Source organism: Buteo buteo, chromosome 2, assembly GCF_964188355.1.
Source record: "Buteo buteo chromosome 2, bButBut1.hap1.1, whole genome shotgun sequence".
In the NCBI taxonomy this organism is placed as follows: Eukaryota; Metazoa; Chordata; class Aves; order Accipitriformes; family Accipitridae; genus Buteo; species Buteo buteo.
Window position 1 is genome coordinate 18,266,900 of NC_134172.1, and position 23,291 is coordinate 18,290,190.

Sequence of the window (23,291 nt, forward strand, 5' to 3'; positions counted from 1 at the left end):
GTGTCTTTCCCCTACCACCTCCCATTTTATAGGAGATTTGCACTAAGAAGACCAGAAGTGCAGATTCAGCCACTGAAAATTTCCAACAGAAAATCATGTAAGTCTGTTAACCTGGAATAGAAATCATACTCCAGATCTCTAACCTTATAAAATAGCAGTTTGTTTCAGCCCTGTGACTACAGGATGCATTTCTCCTGGGTGCAATAGCTTCTTGATCACATTGTATCAGTAGGAAAATAAATATAAGAGCTGAAATTAAAAGCTTTAAAAGCACCTAACAATTTTTCCCAACCCTCTGACTTTGTTTTTGAAGCACTGAGCCCAATTAATGTTTTGATATATAAAATTTCAAAGCTTGAAGAGTGTTCTTTTCCTGTTGAAATAGTACAGAATTGGCTCAACAGTTTATATAATTTGGACTGCATCAATACAGTGAAATTTATATTGAGAGTGAGATAAAAGGTCAGATAGTCTCCCCTTCTCTCCCCCATATAGTTGGTGATTTTTTGTGTCCTATGAAGCAGGAAATTTGTAAAAGTCGGGACATTCAGTTCTTTGACAGGCTTTCACAAAACCACTTCTAACTGATTTTTAAACAAATTCATTCTTAATAGTGTCTGCTTTCAAATACAGTAGTTGCACAATATAAGAAAAATAAGCTCTAAGAAAGTGCATACATCGAAACAAATATTTTCTTTCCACTGGAATTTACATCAACATCTGTTTTAAGTATTATTGCATATTTTACTGGACCTGTTATTTCTTTCAGTTGTACAGACTCATAACAAAGTGAGTAAAATGTAAGAAACTATCATGCTTCTGTAGGATCTAAATCTTAAATACAAACATGTTTGTGAGTTTAACTAGAAATATTCAGAAAGTGGTCTAAAATTTCCAACCATCTTTCATTCTCTAGCGTTAAAACAAAAAGTATGGATACTACGGCAAACAGTGGATGCTGGCACACTAAGTGCAAAACTAAATGCTTTTAACTTTAAAATGTCACCCTGAGGTTTCTATTGCAATTTTTCTAACTCCTTGCTATGGCTTTCGTGTTCTGAAGTTTGACAATTACTGTTAGTTTTCTAATAATCTGCATTTTCTATCTTTCATTCCATTTCACTATTTGATTGTGCCCTAATGCTATTATTAACTCTAAAGCCCTTGATTAGCTTTGTAATTACAATAACAGACTATATGATTGCACTACAGCTTTTCTAATTTACATAGATCTTAGAAACAAAGAAGAGCTCCTCTAGCTTGTAGTAAATCTGTTGTTTTTCTAGGTTCTAGGTCAAGTTGCTCTGCCCCAGTTTTGGAAAAGTGTCTGATCCCAGGGTATAGCTATTTCTCTCTGTCCACTGTTCTTGAATCTGGATAATACCCTCAACAAGAGCCTTCAATTAAGGTGGCACTGGTGCTTTTGAAGAGGTAAATCAGCTGCTGCAGCAACACTGCATGATTCCTTTCGTAATGGACTGCATCTTTTTAGTGACCTTCAGGTGAAAGGTTTTACAAGATGCATCTCACCCTTCCAAACAAGTAGCCTGAACTTGATTGGGAATTGCCAAAATTACAACCCAAAGAAGACCCACAGTACGATGTCTACTATTGTTGTCTCTGCTGTTTCCGCTGAATTGGCCTTAACTACCTGTTGTGGTTTAAGCCGGGGAAGCTTCTAGCAGCTTCTCACAGGGGCCACCCCTGCAGCCCCCTCCCCCACTACCAAAACCCCACCACACAAACCCAAAACACTAGCTTAAACAAGGCAGAAGAGTTCCTCTCTTCCTCCCCTTTCCTTTAAAACATGACAGAGCCTTAGGGTCAAGCAATATGCCTATTATCGTTCTCTTTTAGACTTTCTTTAAACAAAGCAAGGTCCAGCTAAATGCTGTCCAGAAGGCAGTGGTGCCTCTTGAAGGAGGAAAGACTATGGAGTAATGTAGGTTTGTAATTTTCTTTCTTCCCTATTTCTTAGGACAATCTGCTGCCAGATTTCCATGGGAAGAGGGGAAGTGCTGTTCTGAGTTGAGGTCCATCCCTTCATTCAAAGACTAAACATGTTTTTAGTGCTGGGAGGGAATTCAGATCCTTCATAGAGGAGGCATTTTAAGGACCAAAATTCAGTTATAGAAAAAATGTTATGACTAGGATGTTGCTTGAATTGCTCTCAGGAGAACCTTCTACTTGCATGGCTTTTCAAGAAGATTCCATGTAAGCTGGGAAACTCTGCGCCCTTGTGATCTTTCTAAGGTTAGGCAGCTTTTTCACATTACCAAGCAGGGCAGTGAAGCTGTGAGATGTGGAGGCTGTGTCTGTAGTTGTGCACAGCAATTGCCTTGCCAAAACTGGGAGATGCTGGAAAATCATGCATTGCTCAGCTGAACAAGCAGCATACTGGCAGTATCAGAAGCATGTAAGGACAGTGTCATAGAGAACAGAAAATTGGAAAGGACTGCTGGGTCTGATTTTTTTAGCCCTTTTCTGTATTGTGGGGTATGGCCCACTGATTATTGTCCTCTGAAGTTTTATTTAGCAAGTTCCCATGTAAGGAGGTGGGAAATTGGTAATGCTTGATTTCATCTGATCCTTTTTTTAATCCTGTACTACAGGCCTTCAGCTCGATATAGGGTTCTCCAGTGCTTGGAAGCATAATTGTGTGGGGAGACTGATGTTCTGTAGATCTTCCTGAACTAGCTGTATATTGAGAGGTTCCTTGCTATTGCAGTTGATCCTGTCCAATCGTATGACCTGAATTTCCTTAGCAGTTTGGAGGGAAAGGGCAATTTGCCAGCTGATATTCTTAGAGATTCCCAAAGACAAAAACCTGTTGACTTCAACAGAGCTGCTAATAAAAGTCCCTTTCCTGACAGGACTGGGAGTTGCACTAGGAAGCTTTCTTGAGACATGCTAAGTAGCACTGGAAGTTGGCCTGCTCTGTTCGGTCAACTCATTCCACAGATCCCATGTTTTGTAATGAGGAGGAAACCTGGGTACATACCTTTGTTTTTAATAGGGAGAATCAAGGAGAAATATTCTATTTTCTTGGATCCCCAGAAAATGTGAGTCGGCTCTGCTTCCTTAGGTGGAGTTCTAGGGTGGCCGTGTCCTTCTACTTGAAAATTAATCTAAAAATTAGTCAAAATCGTATAACATATGAGAAGTATCCTACAACTTCTATTTTTCCACTCTTCTCAAGCCAGTTCTGGAACTGGGAAGGACTGTTGTATTTGTCTAGAAAAAGAGCTGTCTAAAATATAGTCAATAACTGTATTTACAGTAACATACATTAACATCCTTCAGGATTTGCTTTGATAATTAAGTATGTTTCAAAACCTGCAAGGAGCTCAATTGGATTACTTTTGGGAAGCCTTCTTTCTATTTCCTATTTTGAAATTTTTACTTTTTTCAGCAGAGCAACACATGTTGTGTAAAGTTAATCTGTACACATATTTGTGTATCATAAATTTGGAAGCAAAATAAGAGTGGGCTTTTTTGGTGATGCTTGTATGTATACACATATCAAGGAAAGAGAGTAGAGGGTACTTTCCACAGAACTTTTTTCACTGCGAATAATTTTTGCTGAAAAATCAGAAACCTAACCTAGTTCTAAATTATTAAAAGGATCAGTTTATAATGGAAATGCCAATTCTTAGTTTCACTTTAATAGCAAAGTCAACTTTTTCATTGTGCCTATGTGTAAAGTGAATATAAGTAAATACTTTAGTTTTGTGGAAGATACATATACACACCTCTCCCAGCATTTAGCTGTTTTCTTGAATGACAAAACAGAATCATTCTTACATTGCACCAGTCAAAATGAAAAAGTTTTAACATGTCATGTGTGCACTGGAGGAGGGGGCAAAACAGTGTATGGTCCATATTGAAAGGTAAGTGAAATCACACTTTTTCATTTGCAAATGGAGAAGGCCCATAGTTTGGTATCTGTGAGTAAGGTCAAAGGAAACTGATAATATAGGTGGAGCCTACACTTGACGAGAGATGGTTTTACATTGAGAGGAAGACGCAGGACAAGTGGGAATAAATAAAGGGAAAAGCAGGGAAGTGAAATTTCATATTGAGGATCAAGAAAAGGAGAAAGTATTGCAACAAGGCAGCAGGGCAATGGAAGAATAGATGGACAAAAGCTGCCCATAAACCCTGTTAGGCAAAATCCCACAGAGGATAGGCTTTAAAATGGTTAGATTAACACAATTAACAGTATTGTGCAAGAGCATCACTATAGTCACTATTTGCACTATAGTTCAGTTGTTTCTTGATTCCATTTAAATGAAACACTAACATATTTGTTTTGTTAAACTTTTTGAAACAGTGAATGCAAAAATTACTAATAGGAACTCTGACCTGTTTTGTTATTATTGGTAGAAAACTTCAACAAGTTCAACATTAGTATTTGCTAAGTTTTAAAAGCATGAGGTAAATGGCAGTTAGATGTGCTGACCCGCTGATGAGATTGATAGTGTTACTTCCCAGGCTCTGGGTTAGTGCAAGTGATGGAGGGATAACACACCTCTCAAGCATTCTCAACATTTTTCTCAATACTTAACAGCAGTGACTTTTCAGCAAAAAGCAGTGTTGTGCATTAATGCTATGGGAAAATTACAGTGGGGAAAAAAAAGGTAAGAAAAAGCAGCATAGAAAAGAAAATAGGAAAATGGAATGAAAGTAAAGAAACAAACGTGCACGAGATTGTGTGAGTAAGACTAACCTTCTGCATGCTGGGATGGTGAACGTGCAGTATGGCTGACGGGGGGTGTGAGGGAGTTCTGTGGGACACAGAGGGAGGTACAGTAGAGGTGTGTCTGGCTGCATGCAATCAGCTTTGGTATGTCTGAGCTTCTGAGCCACCACTGAATGCCCGCTCTGCAAAAACCTGCTCACCTGGTATTCCTCAATAATACTTAACAGCATTCCTGGCTTTAAGAGGTCAGCTTAGCTTGGGCACAACTTTGTATCTAGATGTGGCTCTGTGAGTTCTCCTGTCGTTGCATCCAGGCTAATTGGGAGTGACATGAGACTCAGTAAAGGGATGAATTCATTTCTGTAATAGCTCCCCGTCTGTTAACTTGAATACAAAGACTACTCATGCTCTGACTATAATAGTCATTGCCAACAAACATGGCGATTCTTGCATTTGTAGCTTGCTTCAATTTGTAGACAAACCAGTGATCACCTGTTTTTTTGAGGAAAAAAAAGTAAATTTCTTTGAATAACAACCAAATAACTTACTGTTCTGCAGTTTTTAAACTGCAGTAATCGGCCAAGACATTATATTCCTTCAGCATAATTTTGCTTTCACAGTGGTTATTGTGTTTATTCTTGTTATATATGTGTTGTCTCTGGTATGAAAATTGCTGGTAACTTTATATATACTAGTGTAGCCTGTAACTTCTGTTAACTTGTGCAGTGCATGCATATGTGTATACCCATACCCTGAGTGTATAGTTATATAAAAATATGTATACATATGTAGCATATACAACAGAGCTGTTCAGAGACGTCTTTTCCATGAAAATACATTTGTTCTGTGTATTTAATGGTAAATGTAAATACTTACTGTGGCAAAGCCATCATCATATAGTTTTTCTAGGGCTTAAAACCCATTTTACTTTCAATTTTGATTTACCATATGTGATTGGCGTTGTATCAGCAAGAGGAAATATTTAACTGCAGCCAAATGGTGTTCATTCAAACAAGATGTAACCCAGTTTACCCATAGATGAGTGTCTTGTGAATTGAAGATCATGTTCTGCCAACAAAAGAATTTAAACAGGCTAAAAGAATGAATACTTTGTACCACTTGTATTTGAAGACCAAAAATTTAGGATAAATGTATAGTAGGACTCTTTTGCTTGTTATAATTGCCACACAATCTTAACTCTGCCTTTCTTCTCAGTATTTTTCTGTGTTCGTATTTGAAACTTGATTGCCCACCTGCAGGTAGTTACAAGTAAAAACAAAAAATAAACCAGACCTATAAGGTTAAATTAGCACATTAGCATCTTTGTTCAGAAGTCTCCTGTCCTTACAAATATTAACTTCCTGCTACCACAGAGAAATTAAGGAAACCTGAAGCTGGATGACATTTGAGTCAAGGTCATGTGAGACAGAAGTGGAAATGGATCTCATAAACTCTTGCTCTGTCCTTCACCACAAGACTATCCTTCTTCATTTTCCAAATTATCTTGGTAGAAATACTGTTATCTGATGACGTTTGAGAGGATTAAATTAGATCACCTTGAATTTCCTATAGCATGAACGTATATGTATCGTTCAATCTATGAAACTCTATAGGAAAAAAACCTGCAAAACAGTATAGATATCGATCGCTATGTGGGACTGTTCATTAAAAAAATCAGGAGTGTTTAATATATTCACTGTAATGCAGATTGTTGTACGTCACAATTTCTTGCTTACTAGAGTGAAATAGAATTTAAGGGATAATGTAACTTGCTTGTGATAAGAAACTAGAACAGAGCTGCTGGATCTAATTTTAGACTGAGAAACATTTAAGTAAGATTCTTTGATGGAAATATTGTTGAAAGAAAGTCAGCAAAAGCTAAAAATTTTTATCTGGTGCCGGACTGTTCCAAAGAGTTGAGGAAATTCCTAGGGTGGCACTGGTTTTGAACTTGATAAGTAATATAATTTAGGTGAGGCCCCCAAAACCAAATATTAATATATTTCAGTTAAAATACATACAAAAATAAAGCGTATGTGATACCGGTTTGAGTTGTTATAGTTTAGGATATTGGCTACACTGAAGTCTTTCTAAAATGAATAAAACCAGCTACTTCCTAAGCTTCCATTGTGCTTGTGTTTCCTATTTCTTTTTTTCCCATTTTTGTCTTGGTACTGCTTTGTTGTTGTTTCATAAGCCTGTTCTGTGACTATTTTCTTTGTAACTTCCTCTCCCTTCTTACCACACTACATTTAATTGATAGTATTTCTTCTTTGTGTTTTATTTGCTCCATGTTGCCTTATGTTTTTTCTTTTCATTTTGTCACTGCTTTTATTTTCCTACTACCCATCAGATTTCCTCGTCTTTAGTCTCTGTCCTCTTTTAGTCTCTTATTTGTTCCTTCCAGATAAACACCTCTATTTCCTTTCTCACCTCACTTCAATTTAGTGAAACTGTATTAGCCTGAGATCTACCCCAATTTTCCATGTCTCTAAACTTTGGAACTTTAGGCATGTATCTGCCATATCTGCTGCATGTGTACAACCGCTTCAAACACACTGAGCTGTATTAGCGGCGGATCACAATACAAAGTTTCCTGGCAAATAACCTCTGGCTTTACGATGGACAGGCAGTAGCCCTGGTAAAATTCCTGGTGAAGTTCAAATTGGGAGCTACATGTTGATGACTGTTTTGTAGCTGCATTAAGCTACGAAGACGCACTGGTATACCTGTGTGTACATACAGACCTCTTTTTCTCCTGGTCCAGTCTTCCATGATCATAAATGAGGACTTGTCTGTTTCCAATGATAAAATGCCAAAGAGAATACTTTAAAATGCACAGTCGCTACTTAAGTCAAATAAGTTTGCTGAATTCAGGAGACTTTTTAGATGTATTGATGTGAACTGGTTTTGAGCATCAGTGACATTGCAGCCAATTGAAAGTCATGGAAATATAGAAAAACTTGTCATACATATCAGGCAGTGTAAGAGGTCTCTCAGCACAAAGAAGGAGAAAGAAATAGTACCTGGAAGCCAGCCTGCCATCCTACGTCCAGCTTTAGGGCATTTGTCACTTCAAGAACTGGGAGCTCTTAAGGTCAGGAGAGGAAAAAAGGATCCAACACTTTCACTCTCAACTCACAAAACTGTCGGCACTCTTTTAAGGCACCAAATGTGGTCAACCAAGCAGCGCTCACCTTAGAGAACTTTCCAGCCTACTAAAACTGTATGGTCACATCGAGTGTAGAAATAAACTTTAAATAGGGTTCAGAGAAGTCTTCCAAATTAATATTTTAAAACATAGGTCCTCAAGAAAAAAGGTACCTAGAAACGATTCTGCAAAACAGTATTGTTCCCCTGGCAGAAAAGACTCTTGTATCCATTTCATGATGAGAAATGGGAAAAGCTCTTCTGTGTAGTCAGATAGGCAGGAGAGTTTTGACTTAGCCTTTGTTTGGTACATCAGTTACGCGTGAAAGATTGTAAAATATCTCTTGAATAATTTCTTCACATTCCGAGGTGCTACATGCTTCATGGAAACTCTTTGAAATATTTATATTTTAGGCATATTTATCCAGATTCCAAAGGAAATTTGAATGGGATGTAGATTGTAAAATCTCTGCATAAATCTAGACCTTAGTACATAATATCTTTGTGAACAAAAATTCATTATATTTATCTTGCTTTTCTGTAAAAGCCCAAAGATGATTGCAAAAATGTCTGTTTTCCACTATCAAGGAGGCAGAAATTTATTGACTTACTATAGGTAAGCAGAAAGTCTTAAGTACATCTATTATATTCGGATAGTGTCAGAGAAAAAAAGACAAGAGTATATAAATTCTTTCAGCATTCTTTCAGCTACAACTATAGACATTAAAAAAAAATACAAAAAACCCCATCCAAAACCCAGCTCCAAGGGCAGTAGCACCAGCAGCTGTTACTGTTAAGTGCAGAAAAATACTGAGATCATGTTCATGGTAGTGATTCTTAGAAATTGTAGGTTAAGACTGATAAAAAGGAATTAACAAACTTTGCATTTAATACCAAAGAGATCTTCCATGACAACTGTGTAAGGTCATTGCTACCAAATAAATAGTGGAAGTATCTCATATAGGAAATTTAAAGTGTACATAATATTTCAATGTCTTCGTAGGTTCTTTTCTAACTGAGTGTAGTTAAACATGTAAGTTAAACTCACTGCCAGTATGTTGGTATATGCCTCAATATAATAGGTGCTATCAAGAGGATTTTAGAGTAGCTTACATAGCTAAATTTTTTCCTATTTATGAAGTATTAAACAATAATACTTTGTTTTTCTGGCTGTTCTAAGATGAGGAAGCGGTTGAGTGTGGTAGGTGCATTTTTCTTCTTCAATTTAACTTTTCTGTCTTAAGTTATGTTTTCACTCCATTTAATGATTTCCTTTCCTATTTTTCCTTTGTGCTTCTCAGAGGAAATTGAAGGTACATGTACAAAAGTTTCCCTGCATAGCCCAATAATTTTATTTAGAGAACATGTGTTTAGAATTAAATTGAATATAGTCCAACGTTTCTAAGAGATGTTATACATATAATGCTTTTATATTGCCACCAAATACATTGAATCATCTTTTAAAGTAGATAAAAATACCAGAATATTCCTAGTTGCTTCGTGTAAAGATCAGTAATTTGAACTATTGTTTCAAACTGCTTTCTCTCTCTTGAACTTCTGGAAGATATGTATAAAAAAGTAGTATCAAAATAATATTAGCAAAACTTGGGTGGGCTGGGATGGAAAGAGATGGTTCCGACTTAATTACATGGCCATGAGAGGTCTTGCATTTCTAATTAATACCGATGAAGTATTTCTCTGAGATGGTAGAAAGTTCATCCATGTAGTATCATCTTTACTGTTTTCCCTCTGAGTGTAGCTGGTTATTGTTATGCTTGCAGCATATGTTAAAGTAATAGCAGCTGATCTCTTGTATTTTTTTTTTTTACTTGAGGCCTTTGTTTATAAAGGCATTAGAAATTGTAGCTCATATTTTTGATCAAAGGGCCTCTGGCATGTAAAAATATACATTATAGCTATTTTATATCAAATGAGAGGATGTGTTTTTGATCAAAAACCTTTCTGTCTAATCCAGTGAGCCAAAACTTAAAGCTAAACTCTGATAATGTATAATTTACAAAAAAAGCTTGATTTACATCAAATACGTTTTGCTTTCTTTTAAGTGGCATCATATTTTCTATTAACTGATAAAGTGTGAATAATAGTGTTAGAATTCTTTTTAGAATGTTTGCTGTCATTCAGTTTTTGCTTGAAAAGGTAAAAAGATCAGTGTGCATGCTGCAAAATTCCAGAATATCTCCAGCTAAAATATAAAACAATAAATGTTGTTTTATGTTTTTAAGAAAATGGCTTATTGAAAGCTTTTTAATGCTATGCTTTATACAGTTGTCATTTTTAAAGTAATTTCTTCTGTATTTTTTGCTGGGCTTCTAACTGTTCTGCTTTATTTCTTGGCTCTTATTCTGTATGCTTTTACCCTTCGTCCAGAAGATGCTGAATGTGCTGGTCACAACAGTGGATCCTATCTAGGTGAGCAATTGGTTACAAAAGACAATTTCTTCCTTTCTTTCAGCTTCTTTTCCCGGGAACTACTGTGTCCACTTTGCTTTTGGGGGTAATCTGCATACAAATGTCCTTACTCTGCATGAGAAAAGCATGAATATTAAGGTTTTAAAAATGGCTCATTGGATTTGACATAAAGGGTTTATGTAGTGTATGCCTTTATCTGGTTAAACATAAGCTACTAAAATACTGGTTTGATTTTTAAGTCAAAATAAAAAATATATATAAATTTGGGAAAAATACCTACTTTTAAGGTACATTAAGTAAGCAATGTGTTTAATGAAACAAAAAGGTTACTGTAGCATGAAAAGTTTGAGTAAGTCTTCAAAGACACACTTTCAAGGTTTTATCCAAGTTTTGCTTACACTTTCTTTCTTTGTACATGTCTATCTAACAATTTTGGGAGGATTCAGTGAGACTGCAGAGCAAATTTGCAGGCACTGGTTCTTTTTCCACATTACAAAATAAAATAAGTCATAGTAACTCAATAGCTTAAATTTAGCTTTAAAGCTAGTCTGAGCTCAATGTATCATTGCGGGGAGGGGGGAAAAGGAGGGGAAGGAGTCCTTTGGCTTCAGCTTCAAGATTCCAAATTTCAAACAAAAGTAACATTTAAAAAAGGTGAATGTTCCATGATATGTTTCAACTTTTTAATTTGTGCCATTTTAAAGGCTATGTAAAAATATTTTAGTTGAAACTGTCCAGAATTCCTGCCAGCTGAAGGCTGGCTGGAGTGGATTTTGTGGCAACCAGCCCTTTTCCCAAGGCTTTCATCCTTCTACTACAAGAGGAATGGGAAGAAACTTGTCAAAGTGCTTTAGTACATCCAAGCCACTGGGCTCACTGAAACACCCCTAGACCAGTACTGTAAATTAGAGTTGGTTTTCATATTGCACTATACTGTTTTTAAATGTGGTGTATAAACTACATCAGGAGCACACAACTATATAATCGAAAGAACTTTGACCTCTTTCCAAAAACTTAGTGTGGAATAATTTCATCATGTATTTGTGGAACTAGTGGTCATCTAATCATGCTGAAAATAAACTTCTTACCTTTGTTAATCAACTAAATTAATGTTGAATTGTAATTGTATTGAGAGAATGAAGTATGCTTGGAAAATGATACTTTGGATGCGATTCCAGATGAACTGCGTTTTCCTTATCAAATCATCTCTTTGAAGCAGAAAAGGCATTCCCCCTCCATCTTTTCTTTTTGTCTGCAAATGCAGATTGCATGAATTCTCAAGATGAGACTGTCATGTTTTGCAATCAGATCTTAGTAGGCTGCTGCTTTATTTGAGAATGAAGGTGGCAAATTAGAATCCATCTTTTCTTGGTGCTGTAGCCCTTTCAGTGAAACATTTTGGTCTACAGTTACCAAAATGCTCTGTCATCTAAGGAGGGAGATGTCTTGAGGAAGAAGCTACTGTTGTCGCAGATGCAAAGAACAAAAAAATCAAGATGGGGTGTAGGCAAAACCTTACAAAAAATATTGGACAACTACTGTACAGTTCAGGCAATGGTTTATCTCTTGAGAGCTTCCACATGGTGGAGTGCTGCCATCGGTCCAGAAATGGTACCTTCAGCCTTCACACGCTGGCTCTGTGCTGTTGGAAGTGAGGTGCCGGAGAGGAGACCCAGAACAACAGGGAGAAAAAGACTTGTTTAAGGTTAGGACCAGTTTTGGGGTAAGGATACAAGTATATTCACTGGTTGTGAATAATTAGCTATTTGGTTTAGAAATGAGAGGTTCCTTGGAGCTCTTCACTAAGAATCTTTCATTAAAAATTATCCTATCTTAAGATCAAGCAGGTAGGCTTTTGAAAGTCGATGTTATCATTCTTTTGCATATGGTAACAGGACACAGTGATTTGTTATTAAGACTGTCTCCTGCACTCCAGTGTCTCCTTATTTCACAAGCCATTAGGAGCCCTATCCTATTCAGACACAATTAGGATTGCTTTTCTCCTAAATTATTTTTCAGTTGTATTTTCTCAAGAAACAAACTGCTGTGGAATAACTTCCTGGGCTGGACAAATGCCACTGCCTAAAGTGTAATAATTTGAACAAAACTTGCTGACCCGCTGCAGGGAGGACACAAAACTCTTACGTATGTACTGTGCAAGGTATAAAACTCGGATAGTCTATGAGGTAAAGGAGTCCTGGGCAAAGACACTTTATAAACCCTCTGTTAGGTACATGGGAGCCAATACCATATCTAACTGCTGCAGTCCACCTTCTTACTTAAGAGGGCCTCTTTCTTTCCCACTGGTCTGAGTATATATTCCTTCAATCCCCAGGGTAGTGAAGGCCTTCAAAGATTTTTTTTTTCCCCTGCCTGTTGCTTTTTGGGAGAGTGGGAAAACAAATATGTCTCTTTTTTGAAAGCGGCTTATTCTGAATGTCCACCTGTGTTTTGCAGTACTCTTTTTTGAAGTGAATCCTGAACATCTCAATTTTTCTGAATGTGCATGTTCTTGAAATATGATAGATATTTATGGCACTCCTTGATTACTAAGTAACTGTCGTGGTTTAACCCCAGCTGGTAACTAAGCACCACGCAGCCACTCACTCACTCACTCCCCCCCACCCAGTGAGGTGGGGAGAGAATCGGCGAAAAAAAAAGTAAAACTCGTGGGTTGAGATAAGAACAGTTAAATAGAACAGAAAGGAAGAAACTATAATGATAATAATAACATAATATAATTAATTAACATATAATAACATAAACCGTTTTCAAAGTATGGATACACCGATTACTTCCTAAAACCAAAATTATGTAAGTAATGTTTCATGCTGCTTTTGATAATATGTAATCAAATCAAATGAACTACAACAATTCTAATATCAATTAATGAATTTTCAGTTGATTTTATGGCTTGTTATGGGTTTAGGGCTCTGTATTTGTTGGCATTTCAATCTGTGAACCAGGATATTCTGTGAATATCTGACCCTCTCTGAAAGGATATGTACATTAGACATACATGAGGTGGTCATGAAGAGGAACAGAAGAGGCAGGTTTCAAAAAGCAGAATGTCTGTACTGTTTGGGGTCGAAGCTTTTATGTCCAAGGTTATGCTGCTATTAATTTGAACCCTCCCCTCTAAAGTGACTCAGATAAATTTAATGATTTTTCACCAAATTCTAATATTTAAGTCACAGTATAGTAATGTATGTTTCTGCAGTAATTTCCTGAGGAATTGCTGGGGAGAACATTAGGAGTTTGCCTTTGCCAAGCTTAAATTCTAGTTACATTGCTTGAACCTTTATGAACATACAGTAAATATAGATGAATATCATCTGTTTACTATTCTCAATTTTGTCTTAAAAATCCAGACATAATCTGAGTTTTTATTAACCCTGTCTAAATGTGCAAGCTGGGAATCAGTCCAGAAGCAAGCAGAGTAAGAAGTCTGCTCTGTGTTTGTGCAGTTCCTGTGTAACAATAGAAATACTCGGTATACGAGCCAGTATAAAAAAATCCCAATATTTGGCGGGGGGGGGGGGGGAATCCAGAAATATCTAGTAAAAATACCATGTTCATACAAACCTAGATAATGAGCATGGTTCCAAACTTAGTTTTGTCAGTAATATGAATACAAAAAGTACTTGTACATGCATTTACAATTAAACAGCATTTGTTCACTCTAAATTGTGTAAGATTAGACTAAATTCAGTGAAGAATATACATAATTTAAACACATATTTAAGCACTTGTTTTAATGAATGAAAATGAACAAAAGTATGTGTAAGTGCTTTATAGCATTCTGGAGCCTTACTGGTGAATTTATGAAGCGTAGGTGAATTTAAATTATAATATTTCCTGTTAGTGTAATTTCTCTGAATTTGAGAAATTAACTTTCTACTTGCATGAATATATTTGGATTTAAATTCACACAACATAGTCACAATCTTTTGTTCACTTCTTCTTTAGAATTATATAATTAAATGTAGATAAGCACAGCTTTTTACATCAGCATCCTTTTAAAATATATTAAGGAAGACAGGTTCATGCATTGCCTGTTTTCAGTTTGGATTTCTGTGTGAGGTCCAAGTGGATTTCTCTATGTAAATGTCAGGATGTTGTTCTGAGATGACCAAATATATATTGCTAGTGATTAAAAGAATAATTGCGCTTTTTCTGCTAGGGGGGTTTTTTCATTCTTTTTCTTAGAGATGTAAGTAGTTTCTCTTGGATTGTTGTTGGACCTTAATTAAGTTTATTAGTAGCGGCTTTTGATTTTTATTTCCTGTTGAGAAGTGTTATAAGGTTTGGAGACATCTGTAGTTTGAGAACATTTGTTCTTCATATTTTCTTCCCAGCGGCTGTTCTTATTTCACCAAATCTGTTACATTCCAGCAGTAGTTTATGGGTTTGCATGTTCAGTAAGCTTCTAGTCATGTAGCTGAACCCAGTGAGCTGGTGCAAGCTTCTCAATATTCAGAATTTTATGTTGCTTTAGTGACAGAATTTTCCCCTTTTATTTTATAGTCTGCATACTTGGCAACTAAAGTTAATCTCTGCTGATATCCATATTCCACAGAAAGTGTAGCCTGCAGCTCCGTTCACATTCATCAAGGTTTATATTATCAAATGTTCTGGGCAAGCAATGCTTTTTCCCTTTGTTCTTTATAGGAATTTACTTTTAAGCTTAATCATTTTATAGAAACTTTCTTTTTCTATCGCATATCAGTATTGGTTTTGTTTTTCCGTAGTGATTGTCACTATATTTTTAATAATGCTCTATTATTAATTTAAATAGATGAAGTTTGTTTTTCATCTTCCCTAAACTGTAAAATATGCAAGCATTAGCAGAATATTTTTTTGCTTGTTCATAAATTTTTTTATTCCTTGCAAGTACAATGTTGTTTCAGGTTCAGCTTGATCTTTTTGCACAGTCATAGCTGCCCAACATATAATGCAATTTTAAATGTAGAGTTCAATAGAAAATATTTATTAACAGTTCTTTATAAAATAGCTTCTGAAGGTCACAGTAAAGTTAAGCCACATATGTGAGGACATATAATGGCAGATGTGAGAGAGGAAGAATCATGTTTCCAGGAAAGCAGTAGCAGTATCATAAAAATGTTGGATATATTTGAAACAGTCTCATCCTTCTTCTCCAAACTGTACATTTTCCTTGGTTTTGAAAGCTGCTTAAAGCAAGCTTTCGTGGGTTTCTGTATAGGTCTATTCAGATGGGCTTTGAGGAACAGTTAAAACAACTTTCAAACTGACAATAGTCTTAAAGTGGCAAAGCAATCAGCATATCACAGGTTTTTAATATTCAGTAATTTAACAGAGCGTCTTCACCAGCATACTGCAGAGAAATCAGCCATACTGGAAATGTGCTTTGTTATCTCTGGCCCACGTGTTTGTTCTTTTTTATTAATATAATAGCTTTTCTGTAATGTCTACGTCCTACTTGAACTTGTTGTGGAACCTACTTAATATACAGGATAATATTACTATTTTCATTTTACCAGTGAATTTCAGTCACAGAAATATCAAACATTTTAAACAAGGAAACCCATGTTAGCAGTGGAACCATATCACCTAAGTGTTTGTGAAGCTTTATGTGCAGCCTGTAAAAGTGACAAGGGACAAATCAGCCTGAAGACAGCACGGAAAGATTTTCTCCTTTTTGCTAGGAAAAAAAAAAATTTAAAACAAATCTGGTTTTTTTTCATCTTTTAAGGGAAGAAGGAATGAAAATTCTTAAATAACGCACCACTTGGTAGTTTGGTAATGAAATCTGATTAAAGAGGATGGAGAAAAGAGGAACAAGTTACAAATGGCCTTACTAAAGCCTAACTGCACAGATTGAATTGATATGAAGATTTTGCAGAAAGAGTATTTTTCCTAAAGATTCTGCAGTTCGACACGTAAGCCAAGGTTAGGAACCTGTTGGTAATGGTGCTCTGAGGCAGCTACTCAGAGGTATGGAGCTCTTGGTATTTGCAAGGTCAACGCCAAACTGGAATGGAGACGATTGGTTTAGCTTCATTTGATCGCTGCCCTTACTTTTTACCTTTTCCAGATATGTGGATTCTGGTTTTTTGTGACAAAGCTTTTTATTCTGTAAACTGCTTAGTAGCAAATGGTGACGAGTTATTCTCTCTTTTTCTTTTTTTTTCTTTTTTTTTTTTTCATAAAATGATTATACAGAAAAAAAATTCAGAACAATTTTTAGCTTGCTTTTAGGGCAACTGGTTATTTTTTTTTTTAATCTGGAGCCTTTTAGATGAGGCCTCAGGAAACTAGTAACTCACTTCATGTGTCTGTATTGCTAATGTTACTTTTAACCTTTCTTTATGTAACTGTCTATACAGTTAGGTGTAGTTATGTAGCAAGAAAACATCCTCATGTCATGACGGACTTCACACTAGGGCAGACAAGATGTCCCAGGCCCTCTCTTGGGTGTGTAAGTTCACAGCTACCAGCACTCCAACAGGGCTTTTCTGACTGCAGTCACTTCAGTGTTAGTGTTCTTTTTTAAATACTAAAATAACATAACTCAGTTTATTTCATTATGTTTTCATATCTCCTATTTTGGTCCCTTTTCTATCCCAGCCCATGTCCTTCTCAGTCTAGACAATACTGTAGCTCTTAAGAATCTCATCAGCCTTTTCTGTGGATGCTAGCTCTTCTTTTTCATCGATTTTCATTTTACTTATTCATATTTTGAATACGAATGTGTCGACATCACTTAATTCTCAAAAAAATTTTTCTTCCCTTTTTGTCTATATGCATGTGTTGTAGATTCCCATAGGTACAGGGGCTCACATCAATAAAATAACTTGGTTAACATCCTCTGTGATCCAGGTTCTGCAAAGATTTATGCTAAGTGGAACTGTGTGTGTGCAAAATGTTAAGCCTGTCACTAAGCCTTGTAGGATTTCGCTTCAGATCTGGTTCTTAATATTTGCAGAACTGAGTCTTGAATTTGCCAGATACTACCTTTGAAGAAAAAATTGTAATATGATTACTTCTCAAACACCTAAACATAAGTGCTGTTACAAGTTTATGAAAACATATTGCTGAAATATCTGGGGTCACCAAAAGTTTACACATGTTTACTGTCCTATGAAATGTTCTGGGCAAAAAAACAAAAAAGGTGTTGGGATTTTTCCGGTATTTAAAGTGTAGTTTGTGTTTTACTTTATTACCCCAAATAATGAAATCAGCTTTGCAGTCCTTCTTTGCAGTCCTTCCTGTAGTTCCTTCTAGAACAAAAGTGGTTCCATAGAGGTACCAGTAAAATGTAATATAGTGCAGTGTAAAGGATTTATTTGAAAAACTGTAAGGTAATCATTAACAGGAGTAAATTAGTTTTTTAACATATAGTGTAGAAGGTTTTTTGTGCTGTTCTGCTTGAAAATGTCTATGATTATCTCCTCTGAGAGTACTTAAAAGCTATGTGAAATTTCCACTCTTCTAAATAGGCACTGTAGATGTCACACTGTTGATGCAATTGGAAATGCAAATTTAATAGGAATATTAACTTTTAATTTCATGCTAACATATCCATAATATGGGTACTGTCTTGTCTAAGATGTTTCATAGTGTTTTGAAATTTAACTTACAGTGTTTGGGTTTACTTTTAAACATATTTGGGAAAGGTTTTGTGCACTTTTTTTATACTATCAGCATGGAGCTAAGCACAAAAAAATTGTTCAAGGAGTTAATTCTCATTAACCCTTTCAGAGACCAGATGTGCTTCTGCCATATGTTGTACTTGATGTATGTGTGCCATGATGATTTAATAGAAATGCATTAAGCGTGGTATGAGAGTCCAGATTGCATGAATTTCCTTGTGTATGTGTACTAATGTATAAGATACTCCCATTATCTAAATATGTTAACAACTTATTGTAAATATATTTTATAGCTGCTTGTTGCAACTGTTATGTTTTTATTGGTAATCTTAATTTTGCATTTGAAATAGGCACCTGATATAGTTTAAAACTGCGGGAAAATATCATTCTAATGACCTGGCTTATTAAACATATAATACATTTTTTATTCCATGCTCGAATCCTCCAATGTTTGGAAGAGACTGTTTTCAAATGTTTCGAAAAGACTTATTTTCTTACTTTGAAAAAATCCTGTTCTTATTCCAGCTGGTTTTAGAAGAAGCTTTCGTCTTAGCAGAAAAGATAAAAAAACAAACAAATCTATGTATGAGTGCAAGAAGAGTGATCAGTATGATACAGCAGATATCCCAACATATGAAGAAGTTGCAAAATATAGACGACAACCTAATGACAAATACAGGCTTGTAGTTTTGGTTGGTAAGTTGTTTTCTTTATTTTTGACCTGGTAAAACAGAGGACTGCTGATTAGCACAGTGCTTACCACAAAATCATTTAGATTGGAAGGGATCTCAGGAGGTCACCCAGTCCAGCCTCCCACTCAGCAGGATTAACACTGAATTCAGAGCAGGTTGCTGATGACAACAACTTTGGGAACCTGTCTTCCCACCACGTCTTCCCACCTCCCACCTCAGTAAAGAGGTGGCCTCCATCTTCTCAACGGGTATCAGAAGGGTGCTGGTGGGTCCACCTGAAGACATCTCTTCTTCAAGCTAGATGAGCCCAATTCCCTCAGCCTCTCCTCACAGGTCATGTGCTTCCTCTCCTGACCATCTTGGAGGCTCTCCGCTGGCTTTGCTCCAGTTTATCAACATCTTTGTTGCAGTGTGGGGCCCATCACGGACAGAGTATTCCTCACAGGGTCTAACGAGTGCTGAGTAAAGGGGAAGAATCATTTCCCTCTGTCTACGGGCTAGGCTCTTCCTGATGCATCCCTGTTAGCCTTCATTGCTGGCAGCGTGCGCTGTGGACTCACACTTAGCTCGCTGCTCACCTGGACCCCCCGCTCCTTTTCGTCCAGGCTGGTCCCCAGCCAGTCAGTCCCCAGCCTGGACTGCTGTGGGGCTTAGTCTATGCCGTAGGCAGGACTTTGTATTTGTCCTCATCAAATTTCACAAAGTTCTGACAGCCCGTGCCTGTACCATATCGAGGTCGCTCTGAGTGGAAGCCCTGCCCTTGAGCAAGTCACTTGCATCACCCATTTTGGCATCTGGAAACTTGATAAGGTCCCATTCTGTGTCCTTCTCCAGGTTATTGATAGAGATAGGAAATGGTATATGTCCCAGGGTAGACACCTGAGGAACTCCACTCATAATGAGTCACCCAGTAGAGTACAGACCAATAACCCCTTCCCTTGAACATGACCATCCATCCAGTTTTTCACCTGTCTAGTAGTCTACCTATCTAGACAGGATGTCCCAACTTGCATATAAAGATGCTTTAGGAGATCATGTTTAAAGCCTTGCTAAACCAAAGGGAGATAACATTAAAATATAGCTACCATGGTTACTAGCCTGAACCTGGCAGTCAAGCTGTACTAAAATTCAAAAGAATTAGGTCAGCGTTCCGCTCTTAGAGATCAATCAATATACCTATATGGAAAAAAAAAGAATAAAAAAGAGAACAGAATAAATAACTGTGGTCAGCGAAGACAGAATATATAAGTGAAAAGAAACAAAATCATCTACTGTGTTAGAATAACTAAAAAGACAAGTAGAGAGAAAAGTGGATGAGAGATGGATTTCTGTAGGCCAGGAACAGATGTAAGCATAGCTGCAGAAGACTCAAGATGTCACCCTTTGTCAGCTTTCTGTTCTTCTATAATCCATCACTGCCATGGCTTCCCCACAGCATTTATTATCTAATCAAAATGCATTGCTTCAGTCTCCTAAAAAAAGAGAAAATACATTATCTTAAGTTTCTCAAAGGTAACCACTGGAGTACCAATGAGTAATGAGTAACCATTCCTACCAATGGGTAATGTCTCATTGCTTATTGTTTCTTTTGCAGTAGCACGTAGGCTGATGCTTCATTAGTAAAGTTTCCTCCATTCTGAAAGCAGCAGAGCAGAGAAATATGACCCTCTATCAGGGACTGTTATGAACTGTTGAGTAGCTGTGTTTTTATATCACTCATATCCAAGGGAACATTAAATTTAGTTTTTAATAAACAGTTTTGTCACTCTCCAGCACTAAAATTCAGCCACCTACTAGTGTGATCACTGTGAGATTGTGGGCTACATACAACAAGTAATAACATGGTTGAGTTGATTTTACAGTTACATCAACAGAGTGCAGTGCAAAAGTGTGATAAGTAGACTTTTTATAACAAATTGCATATGTCTGATCTAAGGAATACCTAGAGATTTCATTTGATTTTTGTTGTAATAAATCAAATGAAGAAAGTGTGCTTTTTCAGTAACAAAAGCAGTTCACAAATTTATTGCAGACTTCAGTAATTCTAATGTTTTTCTCTGGATATTAAGAGCAGCTTAAGTCTGGCCAATACCATAAAAATGTCTTGGGCAAAATGTGGAAAAACTAGCAGAGCTAAGCAATGCAGGTATAGTAGAAGCGAACATATTTAAAAAGCTTTTTGTGTGCCAGTAGCAGCATTCAATATAATCCGTCAAATATAATTTGGATAGTAGTACTAGGAAACAAAGGGACAGATAATTAATTTATAGCTGTAATTGGTGGGGGCACTAAATATCTGTTGTGTTATATTAGGCCTAAATGTATAATTTAGTGTTGGAAGGCGTTTTTAGGTTTTGGTTTGCCCTTTTTAAGGGCGAGGGAGTTTGACAACTTTGAAATGGAAATTTCTTTGGCTTCATTTTAAATTGGTCTAGTCTAATTTACAGAATGCAAATTGCACACAGGGTAATTTTTAGCACCCTGCTGTGTGATATATACTAGTCCCAGTTTCAGCTATGTGTATTGGTTTGTCCAGATTCTACCTTGTCTGCAAATGTAGGTTCATGAATAAAATCGTGCGTATCCTTGGGGCTAAAATAACAGATCATCTGAAGCAGTGATGATACAGATGCTTCTACTGTGCTTTTAGTTGTTATGAATGTGACAAGTCTGCTAAAACCAAAATTATCCAATATCATGTCACCAGTCATATTCTGGTGACTTATTGTTCCCAGGCTGCCAACAAATCCTTGAAGTCTTCCTTCACAAATATTGCCTGCATCCTAAGCATGATACCTTGCAGCCCTATCAGGCAAAGGCAGAATGTTTTAATATGAAATGTATTATTTAGACACTAGAATTTTCATTTACATTAATGAGGGGAAAGTCCGGCTCACAAAGGCTTCTGCCTCAGTAATTGTGAGGGCCGGACTAGCACAAATTTTATTTCCTAAGAGTCAGAATGGATGTGCTGTGTACTATAACTTTACACAGCGTAGTTTCAGCTAAGTGAGAGCTTTCTGAAGGGGCAGTGCTAGGATAAAGCAAGGTCAGCAGTAACAAACCATGAGCATGTGTCCCCCAGAATGCATGCAGTTATGTGCATGCAATCTTACACCAGAGGCACGCAAAGCCTTTCACGTACTGCAGTCACCCACGGTGATGCATCTCTCCTAAGTGGGTAGGGTGGAAGCAGGGACCAGAGGTGTGTCACCACGAAGGAGCAGTTGCTATTGGTGTGTGACACAATCAGAAAAGTCTCTCTGTCTCTGAATTAGGCTGTCAGTACTCCCCACAAAAGTCTCCTTCTGGTCACCACTGCGAAGAAAAGGGATCTGGGACTGGAAAAGTTCTCTATTGTTATATTGCTTACATTTTAAAAAAATCCATCACCTCTGGTTTTATCATGAACGAGCTATGTGGAGGCCAGGTCTGTCTCAGAGCAGGGGAGGATGAAATGGAAGTGGCTTCTAGCTCTCCACATCTCCTGACTTACCTTTAACATGTGTTCAGTGGTGGCTTGCAGAGACTTAATAGATCTACAGCTGTAGTGCAGGAAAATGGCCTACTGTGGCCATACTACTTCAAGTAAACTTGAAGTAAGTTTGACAATGAAGAAAGAGACCTAGAATGGCTATCTTCATTAAACCTTCCTGGTTGAAGGCATGGGTAGGTCAGCATGGTTGAGTAATGAATACATAGGATGTAACATATTGCCTAGCCTTGCCCATGAGAACACTAGCATGAAGTCACTGATCCTGCTTCAGTGAACAGCAAATCTCAAAGTACAGTCCCACTGCTAGTTATAATTTACTGTAACAAAAAAATGAGGTTCTACTTTCCTACCGCATATCTCATTGAGCTACAGTTGGACATGCATGTGCAGTCATTGCATTATAGTGATCAGTTGTACAAGTAATTTATAACAGAACCTCTGTCGAGGCATGTTTTCTACGGGGTCTTTATGATCCCAGCAGGGATGTTGTCGCCTAACTCCCAAAATCTTCTCTGAAACACCGCTTTCTTTTTTTTTTTCTTTTTTTTTTTTTCCCTTTCAAATAGACTTCTAGGAGCTCAGTATGTATCTATGGGTGAAGAATGGCTGCTTGGGTTAACCCTCCTGAGACTTGAACTTATATCAAACAATTTTTTCAGTTTTCTTCAGACATGTCTGAATGGTACAAAATTTAATGCGAGTTTTAATGATCGGTGGTTTAATTCTGCAAGTGTCCCTCAATAAAGTGAGGTAGCCACTACAGTTCCATTTGTGCAGGATTCGACCATTACTTGGCTTACGTGACTCAGTGTGTACCAGCAAGCAATATAAATGTTCCTTTAAAAAAAATAAACAAAATATCTCTAAATCTGTCACCATGACTCTAAATATTGCTGCCTGGGGTGATTTATAGTAAACTGAAACTATGCTACAGTCGTGGATCCCACATGCCTGGCATTTTACTATAAGAACCTGGACTGTCCTTTTCAATCCTCATGCTTTATTCTCTTCTTGAGTTCAAACTCTGTTCAGATTCATAATTATTTGAAATTGGCATCTTTCTCTGCTGCATCAAAGTGAAAAGAATATTCAGAATAGAAGTGTACATTACACTTGGGAGATGTAGTGTAAAAATCAGCATAATGGATGGCATTGCTAATTAGGAATCAGCCTTCAGTGTCCATATG

General features: G+C 36.9%; 1 protein-coding gene across 6 annotated transcripts in view; it reads left to right on the plus strand.

The window, feature by feature from the left end:
• The window catches only part of MPP7 (MAGUK p55 scaffold protein 7), a 156,704-nt gene that overhangs the window by 121,735 nt on the left and 11,678 nt on the right, over nt 1-23,291 (plus strand). For 5 of the 6 annotated variants that reach the window (XM_075046964.1, XM_075046954.1, XM_075046994.1 and 2 more), the window contains 3 exons: nt 33-97; nt 10,244-10,282; nt 18,442-18,612. In XM_075046964.1, coding sequence (XP_074903065.1) covers nt 33-97; nt 10,244-10,282; nt 18,442-18,612 — 275 coding nt within the window. The remainder of the gene's footprint in view (nt 1-32; nt 98-10,243; nt 10,283-18,441; nt 18,613-23,291) is intronic. The other variant, XM_075046983.1, reaches the window with a different exon arrangement.